A 20,000-nucleotide genomic window follows, 5' to 3' on the forward strand; every position below is an offset into this window, starting at 1 on the left:
TCAAAATAACCTTAGCTGAACGTAATCCCTTCTGCTGCCCCTCACAGGCAATATGCAACGTGGTACGTCGTCAGACCTTCAATATTGAATGCTGGGACTGGGATGCTAACATTCCCGGAGCTAAGAATGATGATTTTTTAGGGAGGTAACTGCTCTAGGGGTCCCTGGCACTGCGCATGCTCACTGTGGGAATGAGCTTTCACATTTCTCATTTATTTGTATGTTCAGAGTTCATGTAGAGGATGATTAGTATATAACTTAGTAACTTTGAATATTTTCTATGGTAGCTTTTGAAGGTATATAAAGTAGCTGAGGATGATTAATCATTTTCTTTGTTTTTATTTCTCTTTGGGTATTTATTTAATTTTGTTTTCCTAAAAATTAAGAACTTATGAAGTTATCCACATACTGCACTCAAAGTTGAAGTGGTATCACAAAATTCAATATTGCAGTTTTCTGTCTACATAGATATTTTGTTTAATTTTGTAAATTTGAACCATCATCAGCTAAATGAAACTTAAGTGAACATTTCATGAATATTTGTGAAGATCACAGGATCATTTTATTTTTGTGCAAGCATTAGGTCCAGGTTAGGACATTTTTTATAGTTGGAAGTTTGGGGTTCCCATTCAATCTGTATTTTGAAACATTTGAGAATGATCACTCTTAACCCACTAACGACAGGTGTCCCATGTATGAGACACCCGAAAAAATAAACATTGCTGGGTGTCCTGCCGGTGTGACACTGTATTGGGGCTCGTGTTCTGTTGCAGCAGCGGGCCGCTGCCGGCGCGCAGGCAGAGTCCTGGCCAGCCCCATGCGCCGATTTTGTAGCTGCCCGGAATCTTTTATTTTCGGCTTCAAAATATACTGGTGTTAATGGGTTAATAATGGTTTGGAAACCATGACTGCTAAACAAAATTTGATATGAAAAGACACTTGTTATTATTGTTTAGTACAATATTTTTCTTGGGAATACTCTACTTCAGTGTCTTCTTTCTGGCATCACTTAACTTTTTCTTTCCATTATGTTTTAATGATTAGTTAATTGGGTGAATACAATAGTGAGATAGAGGAATGGATAGATGGATAGATAGGTAGATAAATAGATAGATAAATTATATATATATATATATATATATATATATATATATATATATATATATATATATATATATATTTTTTTTTTTTTTTTTTTTTTTTTTTTCTTTCTTTCTTTCTTTCTTTCTTTCTTTTGTAGGTACATGTTTTGCTGAAGGTATGCAAGATGATGGTTCAATTATAAATTTTGATTATTATATTGCAGTGACACTTTAAAAAATATTGGAAACTCAAGAGCTATCATTTATATTCATGGGAACTTAATACTAAGCAATGTGCTGATCACACAGAATTTTCAGTTGGGCAAGTGGAATGGGACACCAAAAAAAGAAGAAATGCGATATATTTCACTCATTTTTGTCCATAGAATTATCATAAAACACACATGGATATCTTGTCATCCCAAATGCTTGCTTCCACATGTTGTGTTACGAAGTATCTGTTAATTGTATTTTGTACTGTATAGCTTACTCTTGTCTTGCATTATACATAGTTATATATAACATAAGATGTCTCACAGTCTACCATTCCTAGAAGACTACATGTTGTTTTGCGTGTGGTCTTTAGTTAGTTACTAACCATCCATGTCAAGAGTAGAACCAAGTATTTAGCTTTGTTGTGCATTAGATATTAATATCTGCTTCTCATTTTTCTTTCATAATAACCTGTGGAGTGTGCAGTTACCCTCTTTAATCCTACCCTATGGTGCACTTATCAGGAAGATATGTATATGTTTTCATTTATAAACTTGGAGATAACCATTCAGGTCACCCATCTTGTGACACACCCCAGTCTGAGCTGTGCCTCACACTCCACGGCTGTGTGTATGATTTTTAGTAGCCAAGTAACATCTGCAACTATCTGGAATGCATTTAGCTATGGTTCTTTCATAACCATCTGTGCTCTAAAGCTGTTTCCAAACCTTTTTGCAGTACTTTTGTAGTTCTGACACCAGGTTTGGGAACAAGATACATTTCGAGGTCTTTGATTATGACCACATGAGCAAAGATGATTTTCTTCTCAGGTAAATATTATGGTGTTTGTTAGATATGGTTTAATTGAAATTTTCTGTCAAAATTGATTATTGAAGATCGTCTATGTTAGTGGAAGTTTGATTATGATGATGATTATTATTTCTTCTGTTACTGTGCCTGATTTTGAATTAATTCAACACTGATTAGAGATTTGGCCACATTATATCATATAATGTTTTTATAATGTCAGTATCTTTATCCATATCCACTGTTGTGTACTCCTAAGAATTATTTTTCTCTTCAAGAAAGAGTCAAGAAAATGTTTGTTTTGAATAATATAAATGTACATTTGCCCAGGCTATAGTTGAACATCTTTACTGGAATGGATATATTGGTAAATCTTGTGATGCTCTCTCAGAATTTGACTTATTAGTATCAGAGTCCTAAAAATTCATTGGTTAGTAAAGAATCATTCCAGAATGTGAATAAGACAGCACTTCATTTTAAAAAAATCCATAGATTTGTTTGTCTTATGGTGTACTTACTTTCCTGTTCTGAGCTGTGTACTTCTTCAGTTTGTATACTTTTAGGAAACTGAATTAGATAACACTTTCAGCATGAGAGCATTTAGTGCATGTAATACTAACATATAAAACGCTATGCAATTTGATATATTCTGAATGCTTATAGCATGCAAATATTCTCTGCTGTACAATGATAACTGCATGAATTAGATTTGGATCTGTATGATTAAGGAACATACAGAAGAATAAGAATACATTGCTTTCAAAATGTGTTTCTCAACTTTTATTCTTGTTCCCTCCAACTTTGAACGCAAAACTACCCTCAGTGACTAACAAAAAGTATCATGTTTACCAGCTTTTTCTCTAGTTTTCCTAGGAATCTTCCTAGCAGGTACATTAAATATCCTCTCATAAGATTATGAGATCTACCCTCCAATAAAAGCATCAACATACCTTTATATTCACTCACTCATATATATATCTATATATTTTATTTAAAGGATGGACTTGCCAGTGTGTGTACATTAACACATACTAAATCATAATAAAACTTTATTCTTTAAGACTTAATCTTACAAGCATTGGATGTGATGTTATTTATGACATGCTCTATAAGCCCTTTGTCCTTGTGTGCATTACCAAAGTTATCTGATTATTTATAATATGATAATAGGACTGCATTATGCTTATTTTGTAAAACTGATAGGACATTCATCAGTGTCTATATGATCAGACTTTTTGGTGTATGTGGGGGGGGGGTCACTTACAAGCTTTAGGTCATTTAGATTACAGAAAAAGTTTTTTTCTTCAGGTCTGCCTCTTGGCACTCATACTTTTAAAATCCTGATAATCATATCTGTAAGTTAGTATCCTCATGGCATAGAAAATGGACTGTAATGTAATTAAGATATACTGATTGAAGACAGTGAGGTTGTGACAAGGTGAGGCACCTTTGCAGAAATAATCTATGACTAATTAGACATTCATACTATAATGATGGCTGCAAGTGATGGGTAATTATGAAAGTAATGGAAAGCAGTATCGTGGAGACTGGGAAGTGATAAACATAAGCAGAACAAGGTGTAATAAAATTTTTGAGACAAATGAACCAATAGTCAAGTTCTGTGAAATACAGTTATGATTTAATTGGTAGATAATTTCTGTGATGAAAAGGAAAAATGACAACATTTTAGATTTGTAGAATTAATTTAATACATAAAATACTTTAAACAGCTATCAGCAGAGTCAGATTCAGATTCACACAGTTTATTGTCATTGTTTTATGCTGTGACCCATTAAGCCATATAATACTCAGAAAAAAATTAAGGATATTAATTTACTTAGATTGATTTATGTTTTTGTAGTTTTCAAATAGAGAAAAATGGAAAGTGAAATTCTGAGTCTTAAGAGATATCATGTAATATGATTTGTTAAACTTTTTCTGTATTTTGATAATAGATTGAACTAGTATATGTTAAGTGTTCGTAACTTTAATTCTTTAGCTTATAAGCAGGATTTATTTATATTGATCCCACTTTCCATATTTGGATGAAATATAAGCAGTTAGTTGCATTACCCTTCTTTATTTACAGAAAAAAACATACAAAGCTGTGATTATATATAGATATAGTAAACTGAAGGTATAAAGATGATCATAAAGTGGTTGAATGTCCTATCTCCATGTGTTTTAAGAATTTTAATTATTGGTATAATAAGGCTATCACATTAATTGTTTTTATCTGACTTGTACATTTACTTGTTTTACATGCTTTTGTATTTACAGAAAATATTTAAAAAGTTATTAAGATCTTCATATGTGAAAACACAGTTGACCATAGGATGAAATATCTGCCAGTCAATTTTGAGATGAAATCTAAGCATGGTTATTCTACTAATTTGCTAATGTCATCTTCAGAGCCAATTTGGATGTTCAGGAAATTTGGAAGAATGGAGAAGTAGATATGGTGAGTAATAAACTACTTTTTTGAGTACTGCTGTGTTTCTCTTGTGTTTGCATCAAGGATTTTTGAGAAAAGGTATTTTACTTATACTTTTTATGTATTTTTGGTTGTTTTCAGTAGTTATTAGTGGCTTATGATAAGTACTGATTGTGAGAGAAATTAAAAAGCTGACACTGAGTTTCCATACATTTATACTTTTATAAAAGAGTTTTGAAAATCTTTTGGGATTTAATTTGTTTGCAAGAAACATGGTAGTGAATGTTATGTAAATGTGTATTATCCTTTTTTTTTTTTTTTTTTTTGGTTAACCATCATGTCATCTCAGCTATTCAGACAACTAACGTGACCAGCCACCTCATCCATGTCTTAAATAAACTCTGTTGGTTCAGTTGGTTTAATTCAATACATTTGGCTCTGTTTCTTAATTCAGCCTCTTCATCATGGCATCTCAATTTTCCTAATTTACCTGATAATCAGTTATCAACTTGAGCTTAAGTTGTTAACAGCAATAGACTGAGGTTATGGATGAATCTCAAAGTTTTACTGATTTCTGTAGAGAGAAGGGATTAAGAGTGGGACATGGGTGCATGTTGGTAGTGAAGTCATAATATTCTTTTTGCATGTACATTAGATTTAGTCAAATGTTTATATATACACTTTGGCTTAAGATGACTATTCTTTTAAGAGAAGTGAACACTATTCTGTTGACATTTTAGATGCCTATAGAGAAGGATAGTAAATAATGGCTCTTTTAAATTATATTAATCTCAAGCCAGGATACATACGAATATGTGACCAGAAAAAATTGAGATGAAAATTATGTTTAAACACTTGATGAATTCCAGTGGGTGCCGCTGTCTGAGGCCAAGTCAGGTCGCATTCACATCCGAGCCACTTGGTTGGATCTCAGTGACACTGCTGACTCTCTGCAGCTGGTGAGTCTTTGATTTTCTTTCAAAGTGATAGGGTTTGAAATTTTCAAGATAAAAAGTTAAAAATAGTTTGTGGTATGTCTCTCTAAAATCCTTCTTTTCTGCAGCAACTTGAGGAAATCCGTGCCCTTCAGGTGACAACGAAGAACCCACTTCATAGTGCTGTGCTCATGGTCTGGGTAGATTCTGCCAAGAAACTCAATGTAAGTTAGCAATCTTAGAACTGTGATGTTTCTTTCTCTCTCTTTTATGATTGATCCACATGTCAATACAGTTTGCTCTTTGCTTTCATGAAACTGACATTTGCAAATCTGCTTAACCTCAAACTTTGCCACATTTCATTTAAAAATGTATAAAAGTAACAAGAAGTGAAAAGCTGCACTCATAATGGATCAGAATAACTGAAAATATGAGTGAGACATAAGTAGTAAATATAAGCAAATATTGAATTGGAGATAATAGCAAATAAGTATGTTTGGATTTTATTTTTTTTGAACAAGTGTGTGCATCCTCCCCACAAAGTGTATCTCACTACTAGTGTAGTTATTATATATATTTGTACTTCAAAAAAAAAAGTACAGACTCTCTACAATATTAACCCCTTGGACTCGGATGACATTGCGGTCACATCACGGAAAAACTTCAGCAGCTGCCTGGGTGATGTGAACATGCCGTCAACCGTGGAAATTAGCCGCAGCTTGTGTGACACGAACTGCCATCATGAGTGAAGGCTAGGATGACGGAAAAGAGTCACCATGAGTGCACTAACCTCTTGGAGTGTGATTTGACTCATTTGGCTCTTAGAAGGGGGGCTTTAGTGTTATTCTCATCGATAAATGAATGTGGAATGTAATGTACGTAGGCAGTGACTGGAAGAGTGCTGTCTGGAGCCATTTTCATGCTGTGCACCGTCTTCCTAGTTGCTGTGCCGGCGGCGCAGGCTGTATTACGTAAAATTGAAAATTAAGAAAAAATAAGATATATGACACAAATAACCAAATGTTCCTTTTTTTCATGCACTGAGTTATTTATTACATAGAGAGATGATATGGAAAATAAGTAATTACCATTTGCATAAAGCAATTCAAAAGACTGTTATGGACATTGGAAAATGGTGATAAAGCTTAGAAAGTTTTCACAAAATAACTTTTCAAAGTGGAGGCACAGAGTCTTGTCATTGCTTATGGGTGTTCATGTGCGCCTGGCTTATGCGCTGCATGCTTTTGATATTGGCCACTTATGTAACCAATTGCCCAGGGTTTTGAGCTCCGTGATATCATTGATGCAACCAGTTCCAAAGGGTTAACCAATGTGGGCTTATTGTTGGCCTTTTAATTGATGTGATGATAATCAGTATATAATGATTTTGGAAATTATGTGACTACCATACCCCATCTATACCTTGCACCCTAGAACTTTTTACGTTTGTTTAGGGGTCGAGGAATAGAACTTTCATGAATATTAACCCCTTGAATCTAGTTGCGTCATGGCAGTCACATGGCTGAAAGTACAGGCATTAGGCTCACGTAAGTGGCCACTCTGCTGGTGTGTGGTGCATAGGCTGGGTGCACATGAGCACTTTTGATTTGCTTTATCTGGATGGTAATAGACTTTTTCCTTGCTCAGTCTACATATCATAACTCTATGTAGTAAATAACTCAGTGCAAGGAAAAAAGGTAGCATTTTGTTATTTGTGTTATATATATATATATATATATATATATATATATATATATATATATATATATATATATATATACATATATATATATATATATATATATATATATATATATATATATATATATATATATATATATATATGTATATATATATATATATATATATATATATATATAGACACACACACGCACACGCACACGCACTCACACACACACACACACACACACACACACACACACACACACACACACACACACACACACACACACACACACACACACACACACACACACACACACACGCACATGCACATACACACGCACACGCACACGCACACGCACACGCACACACACACACACACACACACACACACACACACACACACACACACATTTTTTTTTCTTTCTTTCTTTCTTTCTTTCTTTCTTTCTTTCTTTCTTTCTTTCTTTCTTTCTTTCTTTCTTTTTTTCTTTCTTTCTTCCTTTCTTTTTCTTTTTTTCTTTTCTTCTTTTTTTTTCTTCTTTTTTTTTTCATTTTCAGTTTTCCATCATAAAACTGATGCCTCCAGTCATGGCGATCAGGAATACACTGCTGAGCATGGAAATGGTGTCCTTCCTGGAGCCAGCGCTCTTCCAGTCATGGTTTATTGACTTTACATTCCACATTCATTTATCAATGGGAATAATGCAAAAATCCCCTTCTAAATGTCAAATGAGCCTAAACATCCTCCAAGATGTTTGTACAAGTCTTTTCCATCGTCGCTTATTATGGCAAGTTTGCATCACCCTCCCAATGGCTATTTTGTTCCAGGAAGGCATGTTCATGACTCCCGGCCCTCAACCCAAATTTTTTCTTGACGTGATAATCATTTCACCAAGATCAGAGGGGATAAGTGATAGCTATATTTTGCATTGGCTTTATTACTTTCTTTTGTTTTTATCAATTTAAGAGGAACTAAAGAGGTTTGGCACATGATGACACAAACACTAAAGGATTAACAAATTTGGGATGAAAGGTTTTGTACTTCACAGAGATTATGATGGGGGACATTGCTAAAAGTCTCTAATTGTAAAAGGAGTGTGAACATTATTTTGTACATGTAATATATCAAGGGCTGTATTGAAAATGATATTTCTCTATGGAATATTATCAGTGTTATTTGAAACTTGTTTCATAAAAAGAATTCCCAATGCAAAATATGTATATTTGCGAACATTTTGAAATATTATTTTTCAAGTTTAGATATCAAGATCATGACTAAGATATAATGAAAATAATTATTATATATGTTTAAATGGATGTTCAAGTTTCTTCTAATGACTACCAGTAATATCAAGGCAGATATTTAAATGAGGATGATGATTATAGTCTTGTAATCCCCCAGTAGGGGGCTAAGGTAATACCTGAAATACTGATGATGTCTAACTGTTTTTATACAGATGTATGAATGTTTACCTAGCATATAAATATATAATCTGACAGGGATCATATTTGGGAAAATGATAAATGAAGTTATGCAGGTATTGTACAAGGAGGAAGTAACTATTTACTTAAAAAATAGGTAGGATTTACAGGTAGGAAAACTAAGTCCCAAGATTATTCTGGTAATGGGAAACATTGGGCAATATTATGAACAAGTAAATGAATTTTATTTTCATATTTTTTCTCGTGATAAAAGAATATCTCATATTACCAGTGGGTTAAAAAGTCATTGACTCTGTTATCCCCCCAAAAAGGATGACAAAGATTCCCTTCTTTTCAATATGCTCAGCTTTAATATCTTGCTGGTTCTGCATTTAAAAGCCTGTCTATATCTTCTATTTCCATTTTATTTGCTCTGCATGAGCACTTTTGTGTAAGATTGCTTTTGTGACTGAAATGTAGTTATTTATGACAGAGCTTTAATAAATGTATTTCCTTGTAAGTTTTTCGTGAGGTTTATATTTAAGATATTCAACATGCTAGAAAAGTGGAGATGCAGAAATTGGAAAGCATGATGATTTAAAAATATTGATATGGAAGCTCTTTGTTTACCCTGTTACTGACAAGTTAACCATTTCAGTAACAAAACTAAGAATATTCTTTTCAGAGAGGCTCAGTTTTTAGATATGATGGAGAGACTATATGTATTTTATTAAACTGGATATTTATTATCAGCAGTGTTAATAGACATCAGTTTGTTACAGAAAAATCATGTAGTAGCTGATCTGTCAAGTGATATTATATTTCCAAGTCAGTAATTTATTACTTTGCAAAGCATTATAGTTTATCACAATGTTTAAAGTTCAGTTAATGCATTGATGATTTTGAAATGAGTTTCATTTGCTATATGCACCTTATTTCTTAGATTAATTTTTGTGCACTAGCATGTTGTAATATTTCCTTTTGTTGATTTAACAATAGTTTGCACTATCAGTATTCCCCCATAGCCATGGGAAAAGCTATGCTTGTATATCAAAAGTAAAAATTACAATATGCTGATATTGCTCATACTAGTGTATTGCAGTCAGTACATTTTCAATACATATATCTTGCAGGTAATGATAATTTTGCCTTTTTGAGGTAAGCAGTATGATATGAAATTTATTTTTAACCCTTAAAGCCTAGTGCAAAGGTTATAATAGATAGGTATGATCATATCTGACAACTGTAACCTATGCACCAGAAAGAAAAAGAACATATTTCATGTATCAGAAGCCTTATTTTGCTCTCAATATGATATCAAAGAATTTTATATATTCTGTTTTGACTGAAAAAATTATATCAAATTCTTGTAAAAGATTAGGAGAAATACTAATGAAGACACTTGGTCCAGGTATGATGTGGGTTAAGTGAAAAAGCTCCATGCAAAAAAATAAAGTGTCTGGGTGAATTGAAATGAGAACAAAAATAACTTGACCCTTTATATCGATATATTCTCTTCAGGTCAATAAACATTTGCTACTATTCAATTTCTTGGGATATTTTTCACATTTTGATTTTGTCTATGATTTGCACTGTTGTCACATCTCAAAAGTAACACTGGTACTCAAAACATTAAAACTGTTATAGGCCATATCTTGAGAATCTGTTTTAACAATATAACAACATAAATGTTGCAATAAATATTACTTACATTATTATTACGTATTTAGTACATCTACATGTAATGTGGCATCCCTATATTTGTTGTCATTACATCAGTTGTGAATGCATGTGGTGCTATATGTATTTTTTTGATAGAATCTAGCAGGTGAAATGTAGGTGATGGCTCAGTTTATGTTTGACAATAAATAAAAAGGAGCCTCCAAACTTTCTTCTTTATTTCCAGTGTAGAATAATCTTTAACATGGAAAACATTGCACAAGAACAAATTTAAAGACAGTCCTGAGACATGAATAGGAAATATGAGTAAAAATGTAGGAAATTGCTAAATCAATGTTTGACAGTAAATAACTTCTGAAGTAGAATTACCTTCAAATTTGTATTAATTTGCATTGTAGTTTTACAGACAGCCCCTACGTGTAGGTCACTTCCACCTGTCTTGAAATTATGGTTGTCATAGAAAAAAATCTGTCAGTCAAAGACATTTTCATGGGGAGTCATAGACAAAATTGTTGTCTAAGACAAATGAAGTTAACCATAAATTGGTAATGACAAATAAAATTTGGAGGCCCATTCTGACTTATTGTTAACAGTTACTTGATCCATTTCCTATATATTTACAGTATTTACAAATACAAATGGTGCTAGGGTCTTCACAGCGGATGTAGTTCAACAAGAATATGGCTGCCCAAATTACAATTAAGTGCATGGGGGGTATAGTATATATGAGTAAGATTTATTAGAATAGTAGTTTATTATTGTTGCAGTCAATTATTTGTATAGCATTGTAAGTGTTCTGATTACTTTGAGATATGGCAATAGCACAAATCATAGATAGACTTGCAAAGAACAGTCATAGACACTTCGTGAAAACTGCATCAGTTACTTTATTTTTTAAAAGATTTAAAGGAATATTTTAGTTGATTAACTCATTCCTCCTACGTTGGTGAATCTGCTATATAAATATAAATTTGGTAGTTCAGTAATGTGCATATTGCAAGAAGTGCTGCATGACATAATTGTATTTTATTCACATATGGAATAAGTGTTGAATTTTGTTAAAATTCAGTCACTAATTGTTCTAAGCATGAAATGTACTCTATAAAGATATTTAGCTTTTGTTATTGTAAAAAAGTATTTGCCTATTTTTCCTCATCTTTTGTTTAGTTCAATTGTAATTTACTTTTTTTTTCATTCATGTATCAAGTATTAATCACAGCCTGTATGTTCTCTTCTTCTTCATACTCTTCAACAGCCGTCACATAAGGTAAAGAAGTGTAAAGTTATTGCATGCCTGTGAATGTCGCACTTAGTCGCAATTCCTTTTGCTTCCTTGTCTTGTCACAGTCTGGTTTCAGAGATGAAAGTGTTTTGATGTTTTATGTCTGAGTAGTATTTGTCATCAGTTTTGCTTTACAACCTTATATTGCATGTTAAGGTTTATGCAGTTAGAAAATGTGGTTGTGGTGAATATTTTATTTTGGTGAGTATGGTGTTAGTCTATTAATTGCCTAGTGTGTCTATCCTTGTTTTGCAGGTGCTAATTGTACAATCTCTTTGTCTACACAGGCCCCACAGACGAGTGAACTAACCTGCTATGTGATTATTATAATTTGTATATATTTTGAGTATGGAATGTTCATGTGAATTCATTCACTTGTTTAACATTTTATAATGTATGTTTTTGCTTATCCCTTATGGCATTTACTGACGAGTGATTTATTTTTAAAATATTCAAATTTTATATGTATTCTCTGTTTTGGCTAATGATTTACAGTATGAGAAAAAAATCCTGCATGGCCAATAGTGAGTGTGAGTGACATTAATCATTATGACCTTATGATATCCACAGAATCCATAACATGGCAGGTATTTTCAACAATCTGCTTGGTGAATAGCATAATTGGTTTAGATGTAGCCAAAAAGAACTCTATGTGATTCATTGTTATTAGACCTGTTGTATCAAATGGATTGATAAGTCTGTTTAATGGTCTTGCCATTTTCACCTTTACTATATGACATTTGACTCTAATTCTTCCATTCCTATTTTTCATCAGATTGTCTTCTCTTGCATATCTGATCCTTCTTCATAAGTCAAGAAAACCTTACCCTTGGTAGATTCATCTTGTAGTCAAACTTGTATGACTGTCATACTGATGAGACCCTTGTGTATGCAAGCCTCAAATTTGTTTGCAACTTTTCAGAATATGGGGTGTTGCATCCTTTGTCAAATCAAGGGTTAGGCCTGTAGATATGTCTGATGTTGGAACTCCATGATGTTTTATAGAAATAACAGATTTGATATTTCAGAGCAGTGAAATAACGTTTTTCTTTATATTATTATTTTTAAAGAAATTTCCCTTCATAATGAATTACAAAAAGATGTCTGTTTTAGACAACCTTTTTTTTTTGCACATATCATATCTCCAGATTAGTTATGAAGTGTTGTACTCAGGCCTTGACTTTTCTTTGACAAATCAGCAAAAGAAAATTATCAAAACATGCTATGAAGAATGAGCAGGGATTTTGCAAACAGATCCAGCAGTTATTCTCAAGTCATCTCACAAAGAAACCAACATTGCATGATTGAATTTAACTATATTTCTTTTATTCTATTGAAAAAATGTTTAGTTATGTTGTAAGTGCCTTTGGGACTTTATTCTGTGTTTGCATGTCCCATGGATGTTGAATTGTTACTGTGAATGAATGTTGGTAACTTGCTAAATGTTGCTTGGAATGAGTATTACAGTATTTTTAATTCAACTGAAAACTTGTAAATCTGTTTCATGCCATAAAGATCTGTGATATTTCCATTGTCATCATATAGTTTTACTTTCGAAATTGAAGTATTCTATTATTTTCATTATACAGAGAATTTTGTCCTTGTTAGATTGTATATGCTGAATTTACAAGATTGTTTTACTTATCTTCATATTTGAATCTATATGTATTTTTTTTCTTCAAAGCAGCGTCAAGTAATGCAATGCATGCAATATATCCAGAATACAGTGTATATATCAGCAAATTTTAATTAACTATTTTTTCTTATCTTTTGGAATTGTGGATGCCAGGAAAGGGCGAGCCCTAAATTTTCTGGGCGGAAAAGCAAGGTTTGAGTACAGCTTTATGCCAAATATCTCTTTGTGTTCCCTTTCTCTTGCGTAGACAGATGTGTTTAGTTCTGTGAATTATCTTCCACTTGTACTTCTTTTACTTTTACAACCCAAGACAGCTGGACAGCTGATAGACTTTAGCAGTTAGACAATCTGCCTTTGCATCAGTCATTTCTCTTTGTGTGAGGTGATGAGACATTTTCTTCACCATTTCCCTCTGTATTTTATGCTTGTAATTTTTCCATGTTGAAAGGTGATGTTCAGAATTCGGAGCTTATAGTGCTAGATGTGATTGCTATACTGATGGCAAAGACCTGAATCACATATTTGTTTTGGGACTATGGTGTATTGCTTAAATGGTGTCACAATGTTGATTTCCTCTAGAATTTTAGTTTTAATTTCACAGGGAAGCTGGGATATTTTGGAGAAATTATTGTAAAATGGTGCTTTTATGGAATATTTGTTATTTATGACTGTTCGTTTCTTCATCACGTTTGTCAAATCTGTAGAAATACCAATGAAATATGAATGCTCACAGAACGTTCATAGACAGGATAACAATAGATTTTATTTATAACTGAATGTCCTGAAGCTGTGAAAAGATTTTATCTGAACAACTGTATTTCCAGCAAATCCCAGATCCATTTGTGAGGCTCTATGTTGGCAACGAGAAGGGAGAGACGGCTGTACGGCAGCGAACGAATGACCCAGTCTTTGAGGAGGGATTCACCTTCCTTGTCCGTAACCCACGGACCCAAGAGTTGAAGCTTGAGGTATGTCTCAAGATACCATGAAATTTGATGAGAAATTCTTTTAGGCTCTTAGAAAAGTGAGAATTAAGATTATTGTTATTGTAACATTTTTGTCCTTTTTCATTTTGTCTTTGTTTTTTATATGTATAGTTACCTACTCTCTCTTATTTCAGGTAATTGATCAGAAGACCAACCAGATCCAAGGTAAGGTGGAGCTAGACCTCAACGTCTTCTTGAAGGAGCGCAAAATGGAAGTTGTTGGTGAAGACTACAGCTTAAGTGGGGCCTCTGGAGGTCTGTCAACATTAAAACTGAACATAACTTTGAGGGTGAGTGCATATATGAAATCTTTCCCAATTCTTTAAGTGTTGGTGATGGTAATATAGGTACTATGACTAATATATAATGTTTATGATATATAAAGTTCCTTTACTTTGTCTTGCTGGATGTGATGTAATGTATTTAAAATAGTTACTGTAAACTCAATATTTTTGGTTTCTCTAGTTGATCTAAATTTTCAGGTATATAGAATGAATTTCTTGGTTTTACTTTTCACAGATCTTGAAGACTGCCCTCAAAACTGATGATGGAGATGGTGGTCCTCAGGAAAAGGGTGAGACGGAAATCTCGTCCTCATCTCCTGCTGCCATATCAGAACCTCCTCCTTCCTCTTCCTCCTCCTCCATACCACCATCCACACCTGCACCTCCTGTCCCATCCAAAGAGTCAGTTGGCATTCCTGATCCTATTCCTGCTGATGGTCCTGAACAAAAGTCTGCCCCTGTAAGGGAACCTGGGTCGATGGCAGACCAGAGTGAAGGCCCAAGTGTGGCCACAGATGCTGGTAAGACACTCTCATGATGTCCAGGGCTCAGAGTTAGTAGATGGCATGACCATGGACTGCTTGTCTCTCAAAGTAGTACAGCTCATGAGTCTTTGGGCTTTCATTTCCATTTTCTTCTTTGAGATTAAGCTTTTACAGCTAAATGCATGTTTTGTTATGCCTTATCAGTGCAGTAGAACTTAGATTTTTATGGTAGGAAGGATCATAGATTGAGGAGATAATTGCTTTATTTATATTTTATGTGTAACTTTTGTAACTAGGTTAAGCAGTGTGTGTTCTTTTATTTATTACATGGCTATGTTCATTGAGTGCAACACTGAAACAGGTGTCCATTTGACCTAGTTGTTCTAGAGTCCGTAAGTAAATTTTTATTATGTATTGAAGTTGGAGGCATGAATTGTTTTAGACATTATTTCTTTTACAAGCAAAACTGTGAAACGCTTGCTTTTCATTTGCTGTTTAATGTATATATACTCTTGAAGTTGTACATTAACACAAGGAATATATGAACATGGTGTCTAGGTTATTCCAGATTTATCAAATCCCATTCTTTTATTCTAATTTTCTATCCCTTCAGACTTCCCTTGTATCCTGTGAAGTGCTTTTATTTGATAACAAATAACATGGAAAATACAGCTGTGAATTTAACAAGAACAAAAGACAGCAGATAAAACCATCAAATACATATTTGTATTGGAATTTAGATGCTGTACACAGTCAGTTGTGAATGTGGTGGTAGATCCTTTTTTATAGTTGAATGCATATCACTTTCTGTAGTCTCCTACTGATGTTTTACATTATGCCTGAATGATTAATGTTTTCTTGATTAAGAATTAACCCTATGATGACGGGCCCTGATTTACTTGTGATGTAATATTACACAACAGTATAGTTTGTGGCTAGGCCTAAAATGACTATTGTCCCAACTGCAGGTTTGCAATTGAACTGCTGTTTATATAGGTGTTTGTTTGGATATGCATATACATATAAACAACCACCACTACCATCAACACCAATACCACCACATCACCACCATCACCACCACCATCACTAACACCATCACCACCACCACTAACACCATCACCGCCACCACAAACACCATCACCAATACCACTAACACCATCACCAACACCACTAACACCATCACCACCACCACTAACACCATCACCACCACCACTAACACCATCACCACCACCACTAACACCATCACCACCACCAATAACACCATCACCACCACCACTAACACCATCACCACCACCACTAACACCATCACCACCACCGCTAACACCATCACCACCACCACTAACACCATCACCACCACCACTAACACCATCACCACCACCACTAACACCATCACCACCACCACTAACACCATCACCAACACCACTAACACCATCACCACCACCACTAACACCATCACCACCACCACTAACACCATCACCACCACCACTAACACTGTCACCACCACCACTAACACTGTCACCACCACCACCACTAACACCATCACCATCACCACTAACACCACCATCACCACCACCACTAACACCACCATCACCACCACCACTTACACCATCACCACCACCACTTACACCATCACCACCACCACTTACACCATCACCACCACCACTTACACCATCACCACCACCACTAACACCACACCACCACTAACACCATTAACATCACACCACCACTAACACCATCAACACCACCACTAACACCATCAACACCACAGTACCACTAACACCATCAACACCACTAACACCATCAACACCACCACTAACATCATCACCACCATCACCACCACCACTAACACCATCACCACCACCACCAACACCATCACCACCAACACCATCACCACCACTACCACCAACACCACCACTACCAACACCACCACCACTACCACCAACACCACCACTACCACCAACACCAACACCACCACCAATACCAATACCACCAACACCGCCACCACTACCGCCACCACTACCACCACCACTACCACCACCACTACCACCACCATCACCATCACCATAACCATCACCACCACCATCACCACAACCAGCACCATCATCATCATTAATACCAATACCATCAAGATGAGCATCACCACCACCATCACCACTCTCACCACCACCATCACCACTATTACCACCACCATCACCACTATTACCACCACTATTACCACCACCATCACCACTAACACCACCACCAACACCACTATCACCACCACCAACACCGTTATCTCCACCATCAACACTATCACCACCATCAACACTATCACCACCATCAATACCACTATCACCACCACTATCACCAACACCACTATCACCAACACCACTATCACCAACACCACTATCACCATCACCACTATCACCACCACCATCACCATCATCACCACCACCACCATCACCATCATCACCCCCACCACCACCAACACCAACACTACCATCACCATCACCAACACCACTATCACTATCACCATGACCATCACCACCACCAACACTACCATCACCATCACCAACACCACTATCACTAACACCATGACCATCACCACCACCAACACTACCATCACCACCACCAACACTACCATCGCCACCAACACTACCATCACCATCACCAACACCACTATCACCACCATCACCACCACAACCATCATCATCATCATCATCATCATCATCATCATCATCATCATCATCATCATCATCATCATCACCACCACCAACACTACCATCACCACCAACAACACTATCACCACCACCATCACCACCAACACCACCACCAACACTACCATCACCACCACCAACACTACCATCACCACCACCAACACTACCATCACCACCACCGACACTACCATCACCACCACCAACACTACCATCACCACCACCAACACTACCATCACCATCACCAACACCACTATCACCACCACCACCAACACTACCATCACCATCACCAGCACTACCATCACCAACACCACTATCACCACCACCATCACCACCACTATCACCACCACCACCACTATCACCACCACCACCACCACCACTATCACCACCACCACCACCACCACTGCCATCACCACCACCAACACTACCATCACCAACACCACTATCACCACCACCACCAAACTGTCATAGCAGCCCTGCTTGGTTTTATTATTTTGACCCACAGCAATCAAGGAAATCCAGAAATCTTTTAACCCAATGCCGACGGGTAAAAATGTTTGGCAAGTGGACGTATGGACGGGCTTGTTGGCACGCATCGGCAGTTTCCCCTGTTTGCACCTGGCTCTATCGGTAGTTTGCGAGCGACATTTAGTATCTAAAAGCTTTTTTTTTGCTATAATTTATAGAAATATTAAAATTTTGAAGGTGCCATTGCCTAAACTCTTTACCATATAAATGAAGCTGCTACTGTTGGAAAAAAACAAACTCCGTCCGACGAGCCAGTGGCGTGGGAATGGGCATGACACGATGCCACCCGTCTCTCTGTCCACAACAGCCATGGCATGTACGTACATGCCACCCGTCGGCTAGGGGTTAAGGAGACTGGATTTCTGCGCACTGCATTGCCTCTGCATAAATGTATCTCTGCATAATGTTTGTTGGTGGGTAATAATACTTCTAACAGAAAATATAACTTCACAACATGTAGCAGTTTTATTCTAATTGTTTTTAAGTTGGAGTGCTTAACATTATTTTTACTTTATTATTGTTTTATGTTTTGTTATCTTGATCTACTCTGGTAAGTTACTTGACTGACTATTTGATTTACAAAAAGTTACATCATAAACAAATAATCTGTGTTCTACTCTGATAAAAGCAAACAAAAGTTAAGTAGAATGCCCTTATCTGCATTTTTTTCTTTTTGAATAGCTACTTAAAGCAGAATTTTTCAGAAATTTAAGTTCAATATTGACATTCTTTTATCTGCATGAATGTTAGGGAAAAAGTAAAGTTTAACATCTTTTATAAATATATTTTTTTGAGAAGGAGCCCTGGATAGTGAGAGTTGATAATCTGTAACAGCAACCTCCACACACATCAAGGGGTCATAAGAGCTGGGCTTGATTCCCTGCATGGTGTGCACCCTCCTCCCCCCTCTTCCCATGTGCTTCAGTAACATCTACTGGAGTAAGCTTGGCCTTTCTCATCCTCTGTGTTATTCATCTTCTTGGTTTGTGTCCATTTTTTATCAGGCAGTTTGTATATTATGCATATTTTTTCTCTTCTAATTATTTGTTTGATAATGTCTTGATTAATGCTGAAATACAAAAACTGCTTGCAGTGTGGTGTTATGTATAAGTTCATTTTATGCTTAGCTTTTTGGGCAGATACTAAATGGCAATGATGTATATATTATCTTCCAGAAATATTACAGTACTTTGAGCTTCAAATTAGGTTTTGAGAAAAGAGGAATTTCTTTGAAGTATGTTCACATGAAGAAAAGAAATTAAGTGAAAATAGGATAAGAAATATAATGCTGTGTACTATCCATCTCTTGGGTTATACTGTAACCATAGGGGGTCATAAAGTATTGCATCCTTTTTTAATCCTGCTATACAAGATTTGTTACCAGTCATGTTCCATATACAATGCATTAGTTATGCATAGATTATGTGTATATTGCTCTCTTGAGTTGTATCATGGTTTTATACCTGAGATCTGGAAATGCTTTCAACAGCTTCAAGAAAATAAATTTGTTCAGTGTCTCTTCTTACAGAATGCATAACAAAGACCATTTTTTATGTAGTTACTGGGTTTTGTTTGTATGCATTGGCCATAATCATGGTTAGTTGCTAAATATGTGCCAAGTCCTGTCAAAAACTATTAGAATTTTTCCCAAGACTTTTTCATAATGAATATGATGCACTTAATGTCCTCTAATATATGTGGCCCTCTATAGCAAGTTTGTCAACTCAGCCCCCATACTCTCACTCATGTTGTAGGCCCTACTCTGTTTGACCCAGTGACAGTTGTGTTTTTCTGCCTATTAGTGAGTGTGAGGTAATTTGTATGCTGTATAGCATCTTTTATCCAGA

General features: G+C 35.5%; 1 protein-coding gene across 6 annotated transcripts in view; it reads left to right on the forward strand.

Moving 5' to 3' along the window:
• Esyt2 (extended synaptotagmin-like protein 2) overlaps positions 1-20,000 on the forward strand; it is a 103,952-nt gene that overhangs the window by 56,547 nt on the left and 27,405 nt on the right. For 3 of the 6 annotated variants that reach the window (XM_070145527.1, XM_070145528.1, XM_070145530.1), the window contains exons 9-15: positions 4,515-4,563; positions 5,406-5,495; positions 5,600-5,695; positions 11,515-11,526; positions 14,002-14,145; positions 14,298-14,453; positions 14,683-14,968. In XM_070145527.1, coding sequence (XP_070001628.1) covers positions 4,515-4,563; positions 5,406-5,495; positions 5,600-5,695; positions 11,515-11,526; positions 14,002-14,145; positions 14,298-14,453; positions 14,683-14,968 — 833 coding nt within the window. Of the gene's footprint in view, positions 1-2,033; positions 2,126-4,514; positions 4,564-5,405; positions 5,496-5,599; positions 5,696-11,514; positions 11,527-14,001; positions 14,146-14,297; positions 14,454-14,682; positions 14,969-20,000 lie in introns of all 6 variants that reach the window. The other 3 variants (XM_070145529.1, XM_070145531.1, XM_070145532.1) reach the window with 3 other exon arrangements.

This window comes from Penaeus vannamei, chromosome 34 (assembly GCF_042767895.1).
Source record: "Penaeus vannamei isolate JL-2024 chromosome 34, ASM4276789v1, whole genome shotgun sequence".
Taxonomy (NCBI): Eukaryota; Metazoa; Arthropoda; class Malacostraca; order Decapoda; family Penaeidae; genus Penaeus; species Penaeus vannamei.